Source organism: Melopsittacus undulatus, chromosome 3, assembly GCF_012275295.1.
Source record: "Melopsittacus undulatus isolate bMelUnd1 chromosome 3, bMelUnd1.mat.Z, whole genome shotgun sequence".
NCBI lineage: Eukaryota > Metazoa > Chordata > Aves > Psittaciformes > Psittaculidae > Melopsittacus > Melopsittacus undulatus.
In genome coordinates, this window is record NC_047529.1 from 28,555,817 (window position 1) to 28,576,932 (window position 21,116).

Genomic DNA, 21,116 nt, shown 5'->3' on the forward strand with positions numbered 1-21,116 from the left:
GTTTGTGATCAGTTCTCAGCATTACCACTCCCAGCCATTGGCATATTTCTTGTCCTTGGTAGGTAGCCTACAATTATAATCACTACATTTTATCATTAGCTGACTGCAAAGTAAACCAAAAGTCATCTCTACAAAGAAAAACATATTTTCAGTGCTCCCAAACAGGGAAACATGGCATTTTAGGGCTTCTGCTCTTGCTTTACCTGCATCTTAACATACTATGACTTATTATCAGAATTATCAGCTGCTTATTATCAGAAGTAGAAAAATACTTTATTTCTGTCTTTAGCTGAAGTATAAAAGACATCAGATGAAATCTTCACATAGCCCATGTAAATCCAAGAGGAAACAGCAGGACACACCTTAAGATGATGTGTTTTAATTTCTTTGTAATTCCTGGTATCTGTGAAACAGAAATAAATGCCTCTTTGCTCATGTAGTCCTCAATGAAGGCATCAAATCTTGTTTTGAAAAAGTCTCTATCTGACGTGGTGAATCATCTTACAGTGCCTGCAGAGGCCGAGCAAAACACACTCTTGGAGGTTGGCAGGAGGGACGATGTGAGGCAGACACTAGCTCACACCACTGGCACACGTATTTATGCTCCTGGTGCCTTTCCTGCAGCAGCCTTCAGTGAGTCTGGCCACTGCGCTCTGCCTGAGAGCTCAGGAGCTGCCAGGCAGCCAGTAGAGGTGGGCAGCAGACAGGGAGCCAGCCTCCTGCAAAACTACAGAGGCTTGGAGACAAGAGCTCCCAGTGTGCCAGCCAAGGTAGGACAAAGGGTGATGGTTTTAAACTGAAAGGTGATAGTTTTAGGTTGGACATAAGGAAGAAATTCTTTGCTGTGTGGGTAGTGAGACACTGGCACAGGTTTTCCAGGGAAGCTGTGGCTGCCCCATCCCTGTCAGTGTTCAAGGCCAGGCCAGATGGGGCTTGGAGCAACCTGGTCTAGTGGAAGATGTCCCTGCCCATGGCAGGAGGATTAGAACCAGATAATCCTTAAGGTCCCTTCCAATCCAAACCACTCCATGATTCTGAAGTAGCCAGAGTAGAGAGCAGATATCCTTGAATAGCTTGGGGAAGTTGGGTGGGCCCTCTGGAGCAAGGTTTCTCCAACCCTCCTGAATAAAATCCAGTTTTGAATGATAGGACATTAGCTTTTGGCAGTGATGAGTGAAAAAAAAAGAAAATATCTATCTAAACTGAACATATTATCATTAGGTTGCAAGAAATCTTTCTGGATTGAACACAGCAAACCACTAAGCTTCTTCACAAAATTAGCTTATCAAATAGCCAAGGGATGAGTACATTTCTGCACCTGGAATAAAGGTGCAGTGGGTTTCACAGGTAACTTTTTCAGTATCACCAAGAGAACAGGAAGAGCTGCAGGAGCATAGGAAGGTCCACAAGGGAGTGATGCAGCTTGAACAGTCACTGCACCAGGGAAAAGTTGGGAGAAGGAAGTTTTGGGATGCAAGGAGGGACCTCAGACCATGCCATGACCTTGCAGGCTTTCTCTGTGCTGTGAAATGATGCCTAGGAAGGCACCATCACACTGTTTAACTACCTGATGTCAGTGTAACCCTATGTCCAGGCAGGCCTTGAATATCTCCAATGTAGAAGACTCCACAACCCCCACTGCTCTGTCACTCTTACAGTAAAGAAGTTCTTCCTGATGTTAACGTGGAACCTCCTATGCTCCAGTTTACACCCATTGCCCCTTGTCCTGTCACTGGATATCACTGAAAAAAACCTAGCTCCATCATCCTGACACCCACCCTTTACATATTTGTAAACACTGATGAGGTCACCCCTCAGTCTCCTCCAAGCTAAAGAGAACCAGCTCCCTCAGCTTCTCCTCATAAGGGAGGTGTTCCACTCCCTTCATCATCTCTGTGGCAGTTCCTGTGTGATGTACTCTAGGTTACCCTGCTGTTGCAGGGGGGTTGGACTAGATGATCTTTCGAGGTCCCTTCCAACCCTTGGGATTCTGTGATTCTGTTCTGATCCATCCTTTGCTCAGTGGAAGTAAGATACTAGATCATTTACAGGTAAATAATCATATCAAAGCAGTACTTGAACCCACAACTAATTTCAATAGGAACTTCATGAATTGAAGGACATTTGCACTATGGAGATCACTTTGCCACATCTCAAGCAGTGAGTTATTGGAAAGTTTGTTTTCTTTTAATTGTATTCCTCTATAACCATCATCAATTCACAGGCACTTGCAAGACAAAAGACTTACTTGGCTTGCCAGTACTTCCTGCTTCTAAAACAGTTTTGCTGGAATTAAGGTTCTGGAGTTTCTCATTCATTGTTTTAGAACCTACTCTCCTGTTCAGTATATGCAGCATAAGACAGGGTAGCTGACCATGGGGTTTGAGCTAATGCTATTAATCCTCATTAATAAAGCAGCGAAAGGCAATGCATATTAAGCAAATCACTACATTATTCATCTAACAACGACAAATGCTAAACATTATTATTTTTTAAGTCAGACAAAACTGCAGTTGCTGAGAAGGCTGAAGAGTGTAATTTTTTCAGCTAATCATGAGAAATGACTCTTTAGTGCAGAAGAGACACTGACACTTGAGCTTAATGACTTCCAACAAGCTCAAGAGGTTTCTTACCTGGCCATGCAACAAGGTGCCAGCTGAAAGGTTCTGGTGGTGAAAGCACTGAAGATGTGTCTCTTAAATTAGGTGATCTTAAAAAAAAACAAAACCAATGAACCCGAGCTACAGAACCAGTTTACACACTCAGACTCTCGATTCCACTCAAATTTGGGGTTTCAGGTGCTAACAAGTGCTTTGAATCCTTTTTTTTCCCATTTGTTTGTAGATGCCTTTCTGACAGCACTGCTGCTTTTTGCAGAGCTCTGCCTTTTCAGTAGCCCAGTCAATGGGCAGAACTTTTTCCCAAAGAGCAACTAAGGAAACAGATCAGTGCTAAAGCTGTTTTAGGGAGTGAGTTGTCTTTTACCTGGAGCTGTAGGTAGACTTAAGTGGGGAAAACAAAGCTGTGACTCGATCTGTGCTTGGGTGAGATGACTGGAGAGAACGATGAAGAGCAGCCGGTCAGATAACCACAGATCCCGAGGATAGGTGGTCTTTATAGGCCATTTCTGTCTCTGGGACCCTGAATGCAGTCCTTTTGCCTGGGGGAAGATGCCCCCACTACGCATGTATATACCAGCATTCCATTGCCCAAACCTCCAAGTGCCGAGCAACCAGTTCCCTGATGCATCATGTCCAGCACTGCTGTCATCTGCTCACCTCCACAATATTAGAAGAACAGAGGAGAATAAAGAACTCCTCCTCTTCACAATAGAGTGGAAAGGAAGGTGGCACCCCCACCACCCCAGGGATGCTCTTCCTGCAGGATCAAACCCCAGCAAGCTTTCAGCCAAACTACTCACACACACAGAAGCTGAAATGGAGCCAGCGCCCTGGATGAGGTGCAGTCCTGGAGCTGTGCCACATGAGCAGCGTGGGGGACCTCCCACTGCACTTGGCAGGGGGGTGGAACACCAGCTGCCTGGCACAGACCGCAGCCACTACAAGTTTTTCTGTGCCTTACTCTGGACACAGACCATGGCAATTATTTGCACAGGGTGAACTGGGTTTATCTGGACAATGATCACAGAATCACAGAATAGTTAGGGTTGGAAAGGACCTCAAGATCATCTAGTTCCAACCCCCCTGCCATGGGCAGGGACACCTCACACTAAACCATGGCATCCAAGGCTTCATCCAACCTGGCCTTGAATGGAGCATTCACAACTTCCTTGGGCAACCCATTCCAGTACCTCACCACCCTCACAGTAAAGAATTTCTTCCTTATATCCAGTCTAAACTTCCCCTGTTTAAGTTTGAACCTGTTACCCCTTATCCTGTCACTACAGTCCCGAATGAATAGTCCCTCCTCAGCATCCCTGTAGGCCCCCTTCAGATACTGGAAGGCTGTTATGAGGTCTCCACGCAGCCTTCTCTTCTCCAGGCTGAACAGCCCAAACTTTCTCAGCCTGTCTTCAAACAGGAGATGCTCCAGTCCCCTGATCATCCTCGTGGCCTCCTCTGGACTTGTTCCAACAGTTCCATATCCTTTTTATGCTGAGGACACCAGAACCACACACAATACTGCAAGTGAGGTATCACAAGAGCAGAGCAGAGGGACAGGATCACCTCCTTTGACCTGCTGGTCATGCTCCTCTTGATGCAGCCCAGGATACAGTTGTCTTTCTGGGCTGTGAGTGCACACTGCTGGCTCATGTTCATTTTCTCATTGACTAACACCCCCAAGTCCTTCTCCGCAGGACTACCATGAATTTCCTTTTTGCCCAACCTGTAGCTGTGCCTGGGATTGCTCCGACCCAGGTGTAGGACCTTGCACTTGGCATGGTTAAACTTCATGAGGTTGGCATCAGCCCACCTCACAAGCGTGTCAAGGTCCCTCTGAATGGCATTCCTTCCCTCCAGCATATCAACTGAACCACACAGCTTGGTGTCATCGGCAAACTTGCTGAGGGCACACTCCCCAACAGAAATCACTCTGAACTTGAGACACACTGCAAGCGAGAAAATCAAACCTAAGGTGTTCTTTCTATCTAGGAAACTCTCCTAGGAAGGATATACTACAGCTTCCTCAGGTTTTTTGCACGTGTAAGATGTGCCCATGACCTTTTGCACACACCAGGATGTAAAAGCCACTGTTGCTCCTGCACTGAAGAACTGAAGCAGAAAACAAGGAAGGTTGCATTTTATAGGATGAAAGCAATCTGGAAAGAAAATGGCTCAGTGCCAACATACTTGCTGCAGGGAAGGCAATTCCACAGACTGCATGGACTGGGAGCAGACTCGGCTGAGGCTTTGCAGCTTCCTCCTGAACCGTCTTGCTTTTTTCCTTAGCCTGTAGGATGCCAGGTTTTGAATCATGATTTACTCTTCCTGCACACATGGAAGAAGTCTGCCTTCTCATGGCCGTAAACTGCCTGCCTCAAGCTGCCTTGTCAGACACAAATGGAAGGTAAACAGGCAGATGGGCTCACAGATTAAACTTCAAAACCGGTTAGAGGACTGAAGATGAACTCAAGTCAGATGCAACCCTGGGGCAGGATTCAGCTCACAAGAGATGATGGATGAAGTGCCGCCTTCATCATTCACAGGATCCTGAACACAGCTTTCACACCTGGAAATGAGGAGTTAGCCAGAGCTGCAGCCTAAGCCATAGGAGTACACAGGTTGTGCAGGCACCCAGCAGCATGGGTCACCTCTGCCCAGCGAGCGCTGCAGCTTCAGGATGGTTTCATGCTTCCAGTATCCAACCTGCAAGTGGATCAGTGCTCATCAGTTTGTGAGCAAAATAAGGCAAGCTGCCACCTAGCTGAAGGTTTGGCTGCATAACCACACACAGGAAAGCAATGCCGGCCTAACTGCAAACCATAGCACTAAACCCAGTGGACACGTCTGAGTGCACAACATTTTTCCACAGAAAATTATTAGTTTTCATGGACAGTCCTTCAAGACAGGACTTTTGCCCACACAATACTGTGTCAGCACATGGGAAGGCCTCCTTGCATGTGAACTGTTTTCTCTCACAGGACGAAGCTGTTCCAGTCTCATCAGTATGTGTCCTGAGTGCAGCTGTGTGTAACAGCTCAGACTACAGTATGGTTCTAAGGAAAAGCAGAAAGATGAGCACAGAACTGTGAAATCCATTGTCATGTCTTGCGTAAGCAAAGAAAGTGAGATAATACAAAATTTGGCAAAAAAAAAATACAGATATTGTTCAGTATCTGACTTGAGGCTCAGAAAAATCTTCCTGGGAAAACAGTCAGGACAAGTAAGGCAAGTTCCCCTGGGACACAAAAGCATTATGGAGCCCTACAGAGCCCAGGGGCTGAAGAGTTTGCACTACTCTGCAGAGTATCAATCCCACAGGCAAGCTTTCCTTTCTCCTGAAGAGCAAGCAGGACCATTCATGGCACCTTTTCATCTTCCACACCTTTGAAGAATGATGTCTTCTTCTGCTGACAAAGCCTTGAGCCACCGCTCCCAGTTTGCACTGTGAGGGCTCTGACTACAGAGACCGTCACCTTGCAGAGAAAGGCTGCAACAGAAGGCTGGTGTCATTCATTACACTGTCTCTTTCCCTTCTCTTCCATTAAAACATGACCTTGCCAGAAATAAACACTGCTGCAGCCTGGGAACTGGTCTGAGGGAAAGAAACAGCAGAGATGCTTAAAAATGTAAAGTAGTTACTGCTGCTGCCACCAGAGCTGGACACGTCTTTGCCAGACAAGACCTGGAAGTGACACCCAGCCTGCCAGAGCCTCTTCCCCACCAGAGAAGAACCAGGACTGATGCAGCCATCTCTTGAATCAAATTCTCATCTCTTCTTCATTTCCAGCATCATGCCATGCACAGCCTGCAACACCAACAGAGCAGCACCTTTTGCTGATAGCTTCTGGAGGCCATACCAGAACACAGCTACGAACCCCAAGTCTTGTTCTCCGAGAGCATGCAAAAGCCCCAGGCCCTGGCAGTGGTGCAGACATTTCACCAAATACACAAGAAGCGTTGTATAAAATTATAAATGGATAAGCACTGATCAATTTACAACAAAATCCAAAATATCCTGCAATTTACAGGTAAGTGAACTGGCAAGCCCCAAAGTCTTCCATTGGCTTAGATATATAACCTAATCCAGAAGGATTTACATAGTTCTGGAATGGATGTGTATGAAACCTAAAATTCTGCAATTTTTTTATGATTTAAATCCAGTTTCATTACATACTTTTTATTTAATAAAAGTGAAAAATAAGTACAAAACCATTATTCCATTTCTTTAAAATAAGTCTGAACAACAGAGTTCATGCAATAAAGTGCAACAAGAGCAGTTATCCCAGCCATGCTTTATCCATAAACAACCCTTATGCAGCAGGAAGGAACAAGAAGGGCAAGCAGAACAGACACAGCCACACCACGGCTCAGCTATTCATGCACATCCATGAAATGTCCCAGGCACAAACACGTTACAGGAGCATGCTAAGGTAAGACTAACAAAGAGGGAACCGCTGCTCTTCTACATTGTGACACACATCCATGACACACTGGTTTAAATTCTGTATTCTCCAGCCCATCATCTGGATGCTACAAGCTAACATTACTGAATTATGACACAAGCTTCCAAACTGTTTTGCTCAGGGGAACACCTTAAGTGGTTAGTCTGTAAAACGAAATTAAGTACATTGGCCACTGGATTGAGACAGGACACTTCCCTTGGCTATGAGCATGCTAAAATGGTGTCCAAAAGTCAAACTTCTTGTTCTAAGGGTCTTCTGAGGAAAAAGAGCAGCAATGTCTCTTTCTTCACCACATGAATTTGGAAAACTGGGAATTGACAGAGAGCAGCAACACTACAAGCACCCAGGTTACCAGCACAGAAGTTTCAGCCACAGCATGCTCACACTCACCAGCACACATGCTGCAGTGAGTGGGAGTACAGCACATGTTGAGTGAACAGGTGTGTGCATTTTACAGGTCAGACAAAATCTTTCAGCACGTTTAGCACAATACTCCAATATGGTGCAGTGCAAACACTATTGTTAATTATCATTCTTCACTATGAGGGTGGTGAGGCACTGGCACAGGTTACCCAGAGAAGCTGTGGCTGCCCAATCCCTGGCAGTGTTCAAAGCCAGGTTGGACAAGGCTTGGAGCAACCTGATCTAGTGGAAGGTGTGCCTGCCCATGGCAGGGGGTTGGAACTGTGTGAGCTTTAATGTTGCTTTCAATCCAAACTAGCCTATGATCCTATAAATTACAGATCTAACCGTAAAAAAATAAAGACATATTTTGCTTTCAACTGAAACAGGTCTCTACCCATTTCAGGGGAGTGCTAGCTGAAATGAGCAAGTCCGTACTTACACAGATTAGAACTGTGCTTTGCCCACATTGGGAAATAAGACTGGGATTTCAGAACAACAAAGCAGAGCAAGAGATAGTGCACTCCTAGTTATCCACATTTTACACATCCAGGAAAAAAAGTCCTCAGCACTTGACTGAGCTTCAGTGCGGGAGTGGCTGGAGGAAGAAGAGTCCAGAAGGCACTACAGAAATATTTCATTCAGTGGGTGTGCTGTCTGCCAGCAAAACACCGCCTGATGCTTCAGAGCACAACAGCTCTACCATCAGCTCTGCTACAGCACTACACTTGCACGTTCTTCCAGACCATGGAAACCCAGCAGTCCAGTTGTGCTACGGGCATTTTGTTTTATTACTCATATCATGCCACTAAAACACAGCATTCCTGCAGCCAGCAATTCCACTTCTTAGCCATATTTACACTGGGTGTAAAGAAAATGCATTCAACAGGGAAAATATCTCATTTAATAGAAAAGGGTAACTTCATACAAAGTACTGTGGAGAAGTAGAAGGCCACATGCAAAGTGTCATCAAGTTGACATGGTGGCTGTTCCTTAAGACATGGTTAGTACTTCCTCTGGTGCTTTGTTACAAGTAAATGAAAGCCTTGAACAATTTCCTATAAGGTGCACGAGCATCCACAACACATAATTCTTAATTCTCTATTTCTCTTGTATGCCAAAAAAAATATATATATAAACAAAGACCCAGCCAATTATCCCCATGTTATCTTGCCACTTTTGCACTTTCCAGTAGACTCTTTGATATGCTGGTTTAGTAGGACTGAAAGTAAAGCATAATTCTTAGTGTCAAAGTTTCTAAACAGTGTTTGTGCTTCTAGCTCCATCAGAGCAGCACGGTTCCTCCAAACTTTGCTCCACTGGAGTGTGGACTCAGGAATGCCCGGTATGTCAAGCTTCTACCAAACATCACAACAGCATCCACTTGCAAAGGGTATGAATTTATAAAATGTTGAGGACTTCACCACTTGTCCTCTGGAAGTCATTCTAGTTTGGCTTATCTTAAAATGATGACACACTTCAATCTCAAACCTCCAATATCACCTGTGACAGGAGGGTGTAACAGCACCAGCCCATCACAGGATAAGGATCTGCAAGTGTGAATATCCCAGCCACTGTGAGTTATCAAATATTCTGTTTACAAAATGTTCTGAATGCAATTCTTTTGGTTTACTGAAAAGGAGTTTCCAAAACTCTGGGTCTCACCCTGCACACCCTTACTAATGCAGGTCAAGAAATTTGCCTGTATATCAGGACCAAAATGAATAAATACAAAATATATTTGGTATAGAAAATACTAGTATAAAAATTAAAAATCACCCTGTTTTACTGTCCATCAAAATATTAACAGCAAGCATTACAAGGGACTTCTTTAACCTATTGCCAAAATCATTTCCAAAGAGTTCTGCTTTCCTGAAGTGCTGGTGATTGCATTTGCCCAAGTATTGGAAAAAAAAAACCCAACAAACAAACACAAAAAAACCCAAATAGGGAAGGAACAAGAAAATATATGATAGATTTCTCACATAGCATTATTAACAGAGGACCTAAACTGAAGAAAACTAAAGTATGCACACACACAGCGGAAAAAAGCTATTGTCAGTTCTGCTCAATCCATCAGAGCTCTTCCTGATCTTCAGACAGTTTGTAGAAAAGGGGCTCCCTTCACACTAGCCCTGACAGACAGATGATGGCACAGGGATGAGCATACTCAGAGCACTGCTGCTTTTTGGTTTCTCTGCTGTGGCAATCCTGCTGAGTTTGCCAACCTCTGTCTGCCAGCTGGGGATCTTCTTTGTGGTCACATGGCGGCGGGTATGCTTTGTCAAGTGATCGCTGCGCATGAAGCGACGCTCGCACACGGGACAAGCAAATTTCTTCTCTCCTGTGTGAGTTCTGCGGTGGCGTGACAGTTCATCTGAGCGGGCAAACTTCTTGTCACAGCCTTCCCAGCTGCAGTTGAAAGGCTTTTCTCCTGCAGGGCAAAAAGGAAACGTAATTTACTTTTGAGAAGCTGTGTTACAGCTTTATCAAAGAACTAACTTAAATCCTGCCTTGCAAAAAGCAGTGAATTCCACAGAGCTGTTCATGTGTGTACTCAATATTAGCTTAAGCTCAAGTTGTGTTTTGGACAAAAATTGTAGGTATCACTTCTATGTATTCCCTCACATCACTTTAAATGTTTTTTAATCAAGCCTATCTTATTTTTTTTCTTTTCAGTTGTCTCAGTTTAAAGAAGAGGCTCTTCATAAAGGTACCTTACCCAATGACTGAAATAGAAGCAACCCTCTACCCCATTCCTATGTGACCACAGCTCTACAGCTGGTGCGTCACCAGCAAATACTGCAGGCAAATGGGAAGCCTGGAATCAAGCCTCCTGAGTCCTGCTGCTCCAGTGATCCACTCCTACACACAAATACATTGCCCCAGCAAGTATTACTGAGGAAAAGCCTGTCCTGCAATTCCCAACAGACAGCTAGGGGAATTTTGCACACCCATGAATGACAGCAAGCAGAAAGGCTGTTCACATCAGCTTCTGCTCATCCTGGGCAACTGTTTAACATCAGACCTACCCTAAACAACACGATCTACTGACTACAACCCTCATAAGGCTCAAGATAAGCATCTACCACATGATGCAAATTTGTAACACTTTGGAGCAGGACACAAGTGTCCAGCAAAGAGGAAACCCCATAGAAGTATTGCTCTTATTTCAGATATTGAGAGCAAGTTCTGTGTTTGTTGTATTTGGTATCACCTAGCTTCTCAGTGCGCAAAGAAAACAAAAATGAACTACTCTGCCTCCTGTTTCTGTAACATGGACTAGCTAGCAAGGGCTCAGCATGCTCCACTTCTCACACGTGTCCCAGTCGTAATCACAATATAAGGACACACACACCTTCCCCATGGATCATCAGCAGCATGTGAGACATTTATTGGTAGTCTATGTTTACCCTGTAGTGCCATGTTAATTCAGCAGCCTGCAGCACTTACTTTCAAGCTAGAAGCAGAAACATCATTACACCTCTGAGCTCTGGTTTACAAGGATTATCAGCTTCATATAAGGCTTAAGCACTTTCCCCAAAGGAACTGTAAAGACAAGCCACCAAACTAATGCAAATCCTGCCACAGAAGCTGACATCCCATAAGCCAGAGTGTCTCTGGGGCAAGGGAGGGTAGGGAAAAAAAAACAAAAACAAAAAACACGAGGAAAAGCAAAATTAAGCAGACTTTTGAATGAGCTATTCTGTACCAATTTCTGACTATGCTTACCCTCAATATCAAAGTTGAGAACTCAAAGCTAGTTTGAACAGGATCTTGAAGCCAGAAAAACGGTAAGTAAATTACATGTATACTGTATTCACACTGATCAGATTTTATGGAGCAAATTAGCTCATATTAATTACAACTTATTTTCATTTATCTTTAAAATTCCCTTTCTGTAACTGAGTAAACTACTACATTCCTGTAGCAGCTCTGCTTCCTAATACAGTAGCCCAAAATCTCAGTGTTTTCCCATTTAGGCTAAACAAAGCTCTGGAAAAATAAGTAGCTTCCAAATTTCTATTAGTTTCCTCACGCAAGAATTAAGACCAAGCACCTGTACTATGGTTTGCTTACACCAGACCTCTCCATGCCTCCTCCCCCCTCCAAAGACTGCACAATTAATTTCCATCTAGTCCAGATGACAGGATTCCACTCTAAACACACACACAGACCACAAAGCTTTGCTCCAACTGAAGCATGTGAAATTCAACTAGAAGTATGGGGTCAGCTGAGGTCTCAGAACAAAGTCTGTCTTGTTTTGCTTGCCCATGAAGAATGAACATTCCTCCCTTCTTTGAGATGAGTAGAAGTTTCCCTATCACCTGCCTCACCCCCTTTTCCCCAACCCCTCCCCTAAAAACCCATGCATTTCAGCACCCCAATGCAAGCCAGTGCCAGAGTGACAAAGGCCTCGCCCTGTTGTACACACCAGTGTGGGTGCGAAGATGGGCTTTGAGATGGGAACTTTTGAAGTAGGTTTTCTTGCACCCAGGGAAGTTGCAAACATAATTCCTCCGCCTAGAAAAGTCCACCTGGGGGGTGCAGCTTTGACCAGAAGCAATGAATACGGGAGCAGGTGCAAGGGGCAGTAACTTTGTGTTCCCAACAGTCATTACTGTTTGTGGGCACTGCGGTGTCGGTGTGACAGCAGTCTGTGGGAGAACCAACATGACGGTCCCCTGAGGCACAGAAGGTCCCATGAGTACAGGCTGAGAGAGTGGGGCTGTCTGCGGTAAAATAGGTTTCATGGGAGTTGAGACTGTTGGAGTTGAAGGTTTGACATAGGCATTGATCATACTGCTTTGTCCATTTAAAGGGATCATTTGACAGAGAACCTGGGGGCTTGAAACAGGGGCAGGTGTCACTGGGGTAGCCCTTTTTTGCAAGTCATTCTCACAATTCTTTGGCAAGTGGGTCTGTGGCGAAAGAGGCTGGACTGGTAGTTGTCCTTTATTGGTCACAATATCACTGGAGTCCTGTGCACAAGGCTGATGTACCGGAGAGGTATTGTTAACTAAATCATCGGCAGCACATGGGTCCTGTGGCAGTCTGGAATGTTTTCGGTCATCCACTCCATGCCAGTCTCTGGAAGTACTGTAGCCTGAAGTTACCTTTGTTTTTTCTTGCACAGCAGGAATGTGACGGTAAGCAGAGCTATCTCCTGTGTGACGTATGACACTTGTTGCCATGGCCCTGCAGGGCTGAGGGGCAAAGGATTCAGCTATCACTGGCTTCTGGCTGCATGGCAACATGCTGGTGACAGATGGCTTGGTTATGGGAGAGGCACTGGTCACTGATGTTACTGAGCAGGCAGCTGTATTTGCCATGACAGTCCTTGGTTTGGAGTAAGTGACTTGTGAGGAGAGGAGTGTAGCAGCTGATATCTCAACAAAGTCAGGGCTGTGTGGAGGGGTCATGCACTGCAAGAAAAAAAGCACCATTATACATTGAATTATATCCCATCTCCAGGACAAACTGCTTAAAGAATACTGTCCTGGTTTAACTTAGCCAGCAACTGAGTACCACACACCACTTGGTCACTCTGGCTTCCCCTTACCTCCCAGGTGGGATGAGGAGGAGAACTGGAGGAAGGTAAAACCCACAGGTTGAAATAAGAACAGTTTAATAATCGAATTAAAAAAATAATAATAATAATATAATGGAAATAACAAAAAGAAATAAAATAATAAAAAAACACAAACAACAAGTGATGCGCAATACAATTGCTCACCACTGACTGATGCCCAGCCCTACCTGAGCAGTAATCAGCCTCTTAAGGTAACTCCCCCAGTTTACATATCAGGCATGGGGCATGACATACTGTGGTATGGAATACCCCTTTGGCTACTTTAGGTAAGGTGTCCTTGCTGTGTTCCCTCCTGACTACTTCTCCTCACTGGCAGAGCATGGGAAACTGAAAAGTCCTTGATCAGGGTAAGTGCTACTGAGCAACAACTAAACCATCAGTGTGTTATCAGCATTGTTCTCAGACTAAATCCAAAACACAGCACTGCACCAGCTACTAGGAAGAAAATTATTCCAGTGAAAGCCAGGATAGTATCCACCCCTTATTCCATCCCATTTAAGTCACGCCAGGTCCCACACTTCAATGCGTCTTTTGATAGAGACACACAGACATCATTCCATCAGTCTATGGACCACCCCTCTAAAATATCTGCTGAGTTCATTTAGCCCATGACTTTGGGCTCCATCTGTCACAAGAGCCCTTCAGGGAAGGACAGATGCTGTGTGGTGTTGGACTGCTGCATGCTGAAGCCAGTTCTGATTCCACCACCACTGCACTTGTTTAGTTTCATCAAATCATTCATTAATCTAGGTGATTTTTACTGCAATAGGCTTCATACGGCTCACAGCCACCAGAAAAGTGATAATATACAGTATTATATAGCAATTAACATAATACAGTTTAGTTCATTGGCTATTTTCACCAGATCAAATCCCCTCGACATAGATGCCAGAATTCCCCATCCTTCCGCATCACCTGCAAAGTACACCCAAGTCCATAAATGGGTTTGCCTTTGCCTCAAGTGAGAATAACCCAGACTGTCTTGTTATGTGCACCACAGGTACTTTATCCTTCTCTACAGTACGTAAAAGTTCTAACTGGGCTGGGCCAGCCCTGTTGGCAGATCCCCTCATTTTAACCAACCAGGTGGTTTTTGCTGAAGGTGTATCCCAATATTTGAAAGTCCCACCTTCCACTCCTCTCAGTGTAGTTTTTAACAGGCCATTGTACTTTCCCAGCAAGGGCAATCAGGGTGCCAGGAGGAGCTGTGCCAATTCTTCAGTGCCAATCACTTCTGAAGCAGCTCGAACCCCTTCATAGGCTGCCAGTATCTCTTTCTCAGTTGGGGTATAGCTGGCCTCAGATCCTTTGTATCCCTGACTCCAAAAGTCAAGCGGTTGACTCTCAAGTCTCCCCTGGAGCTTTCTGCCAGAGGCTCGAGGTAGGACCCTTCTCCCCAGCTGCAGTGTACAGTCCCATTGTCTGACTCAACTCTCTCTGGGGTGCCATGTCACCACAAAATCTGTTTCTCAAGGCCCAGTATAGTGTTCTGGGCACTGGCATGGGGCACAGCGTATGCTTCCAGCCATCCAGTGGTTGCTTTCACCACAGTAAGCACATGTCGCTTGCCTTAGCAGGTTGGTGGGGGTGTGATATAGTCAATCAACCAGGCCTCCCCATATTTGTTCTTCAGCCATGGTCCTCCATACAGAGAGGCTTTAACCACTTGGCTTGCTTGATTGCAGCACAGGTTTCATATTTGTGAATAACCTGGGCGATCATGTCCATTGCTATGTCCACCCCTCAATCATGAGCCTATCTGTATGTTGCATCTCTGCCTTGACGGCCCCTGAGGTGTCTTGGGCCCACTGGGCTAAAAATAACTCACCCTTATGTTGCCAAACTAAATCCATCTGAGCCACTTCAATTGTAGCAGCCTGATCCACTTAATGATTGTTCCAGTGTTCTTCAGTGGCCCTATTCTTTGGTACATAAGCATCTACGTGCTGTACCTTCACCACCAGATTCTGCACCTGGGCAGTGATATCTTGAGACAGTACAGCAGCCCAGACGGGTTTACCTCTACGTTGCCAGATGCTCTGCTTCCATTGCTGCAACCATTCCCACAGGCATTTGATACCATCTATGAGGAAGTATAAAGTATTGGCCACTTTTCTTCTTCAGCAACGTCCAAGGCCAGCTGGATGGCTTTCACCTCGGCAAACTGACTCAATTCACCTTCTCCATCAGCAGTTCCTGTAACTTGTTGTAGGAAACTCCATACAACCACCTTCCATCCCCTACAATAGGGCACTGTACTGACAAACTACTTCATTCACCATCCTCTTCACCTCTCCAGGTCATTACTGCCAAAGAGTTAGCATACAATGATGGTGTACTCCATACAATTTCCACCACACAAATCGTGTGCACTAGACTTTGCCTGGATCTGTGGGTGACTGTGCATTGTTTGGGTCATAACAAATCACCTCCAGTACAGCTAATTCCCTCAGGTACTGGACATCTCTCTCTTCACAGTGGCTTGCTTACTTGGGTGACATATAACATCTTCCTTGAAAGGACACCTTTCCTGCAGTGCTGACAGGAGTCACCTCCAGAGGCTGATGGCTTGTGCCCCTTTCCCAATCACCTCATTAATGCGCCCTTCCCTAGAGTGATCCCAACTGTTTGTCTTCCCCACCCTCTAATTTGAGGCTACTGGCCCCATTATCCCAGCCTCACAGCAGCCAGGTGACAATGTGCTCACCTGACTGATGGCTTAAATCTTTTGTATATCCCACAGCTCACTCAGGGATGGCGAATATACCTCTGGTTCTGCCTCTTCCTCCTATTCTTGTGATGTCCCTGTTTTGTCCTTCTTTAACAAACAAACTGACTTTCATATCCATTTCTTCTTGTGTACAGGGTTAGGGTAACTGATACCAGCATGGGCTGGTCCTCTGCTTCAGCTGTACCACCCTTCACTGGTGCCTGGAAAGCTGCAGTGCCTGTCACTGGAGCCTGTGGAGCTACAAATAGTTGCTTAACCCTAAACAGCACCTGAACCACATTCATGTTTCCCAGCAATAGGGCCATAGTTTCAGCATCCCAAGGATATTCAAATTTTCAAAGTTCTCAAATGCTAATTAGCCCGGAAGAGAAGGGAAAGATGTAGGAAAGTGACTCCTTTACAGTTTGGCTCTCCAAGGAGAGGAGGTGAAAGGTGTTATATATTAATAGCTTCCAATAGATGGTTCCCAAAGTACAGAGGTGATGGCAGTGCTGAGTACAAATACCAGATTAGTTTAATGGCCAGCAAAGCTATCATATCATAAGTGAGAGTTACAAAGTACATCAAAATGATAACCTCAGCCCAGCCCCCAAAGGAGATGAACATCACCACAGGGAACACATACAGCAGGTGAGGAGTTACATGATGCAATGCTGAGAATAAGCACAACAACCCTGAGAACAAATATGGAAAAATGAGAGCAAATTGTGACCAGCAACTATTAAACCAAAACAATGAATGCTTATATCAAACTTATATAACCCACAATGGGATGGGGAGGAGAATCTGAAAAAGGTAAAGCCCATGGGTTAAGATATCAACAGTTTAATAATTAAAATTAATTATAATATTTCTAAGGAAAGGGGGGAAACAAAAACAGAGGAATAACCCTCAAGACAGGCAAGTGATGCACAGTACAACTGTTCACCACCCGCTGACTGATGCTGCTTAGGGGTGGGCTGAGCAATCAGCTGCTCCCAGCCAAGTTTATATACTGGGCATGACGTCCTGTGGTATGGAATACCCCTTTGGCTAGGTTGGGTCAGCTGTTCTGTCTTTGCTCTCCTCCAGCTTCCTGTGCCTCTCCTCACTTGCAGACTGAAATGAAAGACTGAAAAGTCCTTGACTTAGGGTAAATGCTACTGAACAACAACTAAAACATTGGTGTTATCAACATTCTCAGGCTAAATCCAAAACACAGCACTTCACCAGCCAGTAAGAAGAAAATACACTGTACTACAAAAAAAAACCCTCTCATTCTTTTCTCCTCAGCCAGTGGGTGCAGCTGTAAGATACTATGAACACTCTGCTGTTCACAGAAAACAGACTAGCAATAGAGAGCAATACCATACCCTTTCAATTTCAAGCTTCCAGCAAGCCTTGATCTTTTATCCATGATTACACCATTAGCTGGTGGCTACTTCTGAGATAAATATATGACAATACACCCATGACAATGGATTTACCCAATGGATTTACCCTTACCCTTCTTATTCACCCATTTCTCTCTTGCTGCTGCCTACTCTCCTTTTACCACTGAAAACTCAAGCCTATCTCCAAGCACTGCTCAACAGACAGTGCCAATACTGAACAGCAGTAGCATGAGACAAGTCTGTCAAGCAGACTGCCATACTCTCTCAACCTCTTTCCACTGTTATTCCCCCATTTTTCTGATGTAACTGCATTCTAGAAGCCTACTGGCTGAAATGAGCCCTAATCATCTGGAACCTGAACACCACCAAGCCCTTTTTAAGTACATACTTTTGTTGCAACATAAATGGCAACCAAAAAATAAATTGTGATTCAACCAACATTAGTCAGCTGGAACAGACCAATGTTCTGGAGAAATAACAGACTACATGTACAAACACATAGCATAGAAACTAATTAAATTCTCTATTTCATAATGGTAATCTGTACTTTCCTTTGTAACGACCAGAGTGAAGCCAAATGTTGTCAAGAGCCTTTTTCATACAGTGCTTGCAGATAAGCTGGTGCTTAACCACTGAGGCTCACTCTGCCACTCTTACTCAAAATGCTCCAAGAAACCTACAACAACCAGCATGCAGCATCCTCAACTTGCCTTACAAATTAAATCACTGGTCAGCAAGGGTTTTCACATCCAGCCTTAACAAGGGATCAAACCCTACATTTGCCATTCCAGAGACAGCAGAAAAGTCCTACCTCAGCATGACCACCTCACCATTCTGGCACACATACAGCGTCCTGGCTGCTCTGTAGCTATTCTACACAAGGACACATTGGCCAGCCAAGCTAAGCAGAGATGTAACACCCAGATGTCAGGCATAGTTATTTCACATCCATGTTTTTCTTACCAGTGTAGATAAATAGTCCTTTGGCAATTCAGATGTCGCCTCGGTGTGCATTGTGAAATCACCAGAATCCGAGAAGGGCGTAAGTGGCCTTATCTTTAATATGTCACCTTTCTGTGATCTTTGACCCCAGGAGCTCATACAAACAAGCGCTTCAACGGCTTCAATGTCATTCTGCTCCAAGGTGCTGCAGGTAGACCTTTCGCTGTCATGACGCTGCCTTTCACGGATAGACTCATAGATGTCCACGATGTCAGCCTAAATGTAATCAGATTAGCAGCTGTTAGGACAATTAGGACAAGTCAGAATACAAAGCTGACACCACCCACATTCTGTCTGCTCACGATGAAGGTCATCTGAAACAGATCCCATGCCTGCGGCAAGACTTCTACCAACCAGCTCAACTCCTGCCCTCCCCCACCAGCTCATCTACCTATGCCTGGTACTCTAAAAAAATCATAAAAAGTAAGTGTGATTTGCAGCAAAGAACAGATACCTGTGTAGCTCACATTTCTCGAGTTACTTTCCTGGATTACACTGCTCTGAATAAACACAACCCATGTTTGTAAACAAGCAAAAAGAGGGGAAAAAAAACCAACACCTGGCTTCCAACCTTGTTTAGACAAGGCTGTTTGAGTCCTGGCCCCACACTACAACTGCTGTTCAGGACTGATCTCATTCTGGCAACATTTAGGCAATACATTTCTGCTGATAGCAAGGTGGTATGATCACAGACTTACATTATCACACCTTGCAAAAAGCATTTTACTCTTATTACCAGTAGGGAAGCCAGGATGGGAGAAGGTGTTCAAAAACCATGTAGAGACACCCTTAGTGACAGGATTTAGTGGTGGACCTGGCAGCTCTGGGGTAACAGCTGACTTCATAATCTTAAATGTATTTTTCAACCTAGCTGATTCTACATAGGCAAACAGCCTTCAAAGTGCAGTGGGAATTGGTTGCTTTGTCTTTTAAAAGGTATGACTCTACACGGATGACAGGTATCTCAAAACACACTACAAGTAACATGAAGACAAATGAAACTGTATTGATTTGTTTCCAATTGCAAGTATCACAGAAAATGTGTGTGTGTATACATGCATGCAAAACACTTGACTTCCTGTGCAAGGATACCCAGATTTCACAACACTCTCACAGTGGTGCTTGGCAGTGACTCCAAAAGCTACGCTGCGCTGTTAATTTACTGCTCACGTGCCCGTGCAGTCTCAACTAAGCATCCAAGCTCTTCCAGTCTTTAGCCACAGCAACTTACTGTGAAGGCTGGGATTCTGCAGCATACACCAAGATTTTTGAGCCTACTGCTTTTACATAGTATGCTTATATACTGCAGCAAAAAGGCTTTAAATAGGCACCACCACACCATCAGCACAGCCTAAAGCCCTACAGGGAACTAGGCTGTGGTGACATCACTTACACACCTACGTCAATGAGTTTTGTTACTTAGTTAAGTAACATAGAATGATCCTGGCTCAGTGCTATCACAAAGATGCAAAGCCCTGTAGTGAAAACACAGGGACACACACAACAATCACGTTAAAACAATGAATCCCAACTGTCAGTACTGCACTCAGAGGACTTTTGCCTAAAACGTAAGATATCAGACATGGCGATGTCAAGACTGTGAGGCAGGAAAGGGTTAAAAGCACTCAAATGATTAACTGCTCTGAAAGAGACTTCTAAGAATTTCCACTGAGAGCAATGAGAACGGGAAGGAGCGCAAAGCCCCATGTGCCTGCAAGCCCGGACCTAGTTCCACAGGAGCCACACCAGACAAGGCTCTGCACTAAGCAGCCAGGAAACCTGCGAGTCCTTCTCAAAGTGTGACTGCAGGCAACCAAGCAGCAGACTGATTTTTTTCCAACCCTACGTTTCAGAAGAGCAATATTCCCTAAAGAAACATGAAAAAAACACACCCCGCTTCAAAAAGCGACCAACCTAAAACAGCTCTTTCTGCAGGCGAGCTCTACAGCTGCCAGGGGAATGGCTAACCGCGCCTGCCCGCCTGTCCTCACCTCACCCCGCCGGCTGCCGGGGCCGGAGGTGCGCGGGCAGCAGCGCAGCGCGGGCTCTCGCCCCAGGCAGCGCCTGCTCCTGCCCGCAAGGGCCGCGCCCGAGCCGCCCGCTCCCCGCATCCCGGGGGTGCCCCGGGCCGGGCAGCGCCGCCGAAGGGCGGATGGCGGGAAGGCGAAGGAAGGGAAGCAGCTCCCGCCCTGCCGCCGCCCCCACACGGCCGCTGAGAGGAGGCAGTCCCCCCCCGGTGACTGAGCAACACCCGCCCCGAGAGCTCTGCCCGGGTGGTAGCAACGGCACTGACCGACTGCCCCCTCCTCCCGCGGCAGGTAACAGCCCCAACCGACCAGCATCCCCTCAGGGGCGAGCAACGGTCCCGACCGACCACTCCCAGTGTGAGCAACGGTCCCGAGGGTCCGCCACTGAGGCGAGCTGTAACGGTGCCTGCCCGCCACCACGTGCCCGAGCCGAACCGGCACCGACTGCCCCCAGCTCAGAGTCGTCCACCACCACCGCCCCTTCCTCCCTCCGCCCGCTGCTTACCGCGGACGCATCTCCCATCTCCGAGCAGGGCGAGCCGTGCATGGCGGGGCTCCGGCGGGCGGCGGCGATGTGACCGGGCAGCAGCAGGAACAGCAGCAGCAGGAACAGCAGGAACAACGCCCGCAGCAGCAGGAGCCGGCACCGCCTCCCCCCTTCACCCGCCCACTGGCAGCCCGCGCGCCGGGGGAAGCGCTCCAGAGCGCTCCCTGCACCAGACGGAGCGGGCGGGGCGAGGGGGAGGCAAAGAGGGGAGGCCGGCTTCTCCGCCAATCACCGCCCGCCGCGGCCTCGCTCCCAGCCAATGAGGGGCTGCGGCCGGCGTGATCGCAGCGTGCCGGCGGGAGGGGCGGCGCGTGGGCACGGCGGGCGGGAAGGGAAGGCGGGGGAGCGCGAGCT

General features: G+C 46.2%; 1 protein-coding gene across 1 annotated transcript; it reads right to left on the reverse strand.

Moving 5' to 3' along the window:
* Nucleotides 1-8,262: 8,262 nt before the first annotated feature.
* Nucleotides 8,263-20,867, reverse strand: KLF11 (KLF transcription factor 11). Its single transcript, XM_034061012.1, has 4 exons — nucleotides 20,721-20,867; nucleotides 18,150-18,404; nucleotides 11,925-12,915; nucleotides 8,263-9,923 (listed from the first exon to the last, which is right to left on the reverse strand). Exons 1-4 carry the CDS (start codon nucleotides 20,760-20,762, stop codon nucleotides 9,619-9,621), a joined length of 1,593 nt encoding a protein of 530 aa, XP_033916903.1. The 5' UTR covers nucleotides 20,763-20,867; the 3' UTR covers nucleotides 8,263-9,618.
* Nucleotides 20,868-21,116: the final 249 nt, after the last annotated feature.

Bases quoted from the DNA above. Each gene is read 5' to 3' on its own strand.
- KLF11 (XM_034061012.1), bottom strand. From the start codon at position 20,762: ATGCACGGCTCGCCCTGCTCGGAGATGGGAGATGCGTCCGCG. The intron at 18,405-20,720 runs GTAAGCAGCGGG...GATTACATTTAG, and splicing joins AGATGGGAGATGCGTCCGCG to GCTGACATCGTGGACATCTA. The intron at 12,916-18,149 runs GTAAGAAAAACA...TTTTTCTTGCAG, and splicing joins AGGACTATTTATCTACACTG to TGCATGACCCCTCCACACAG.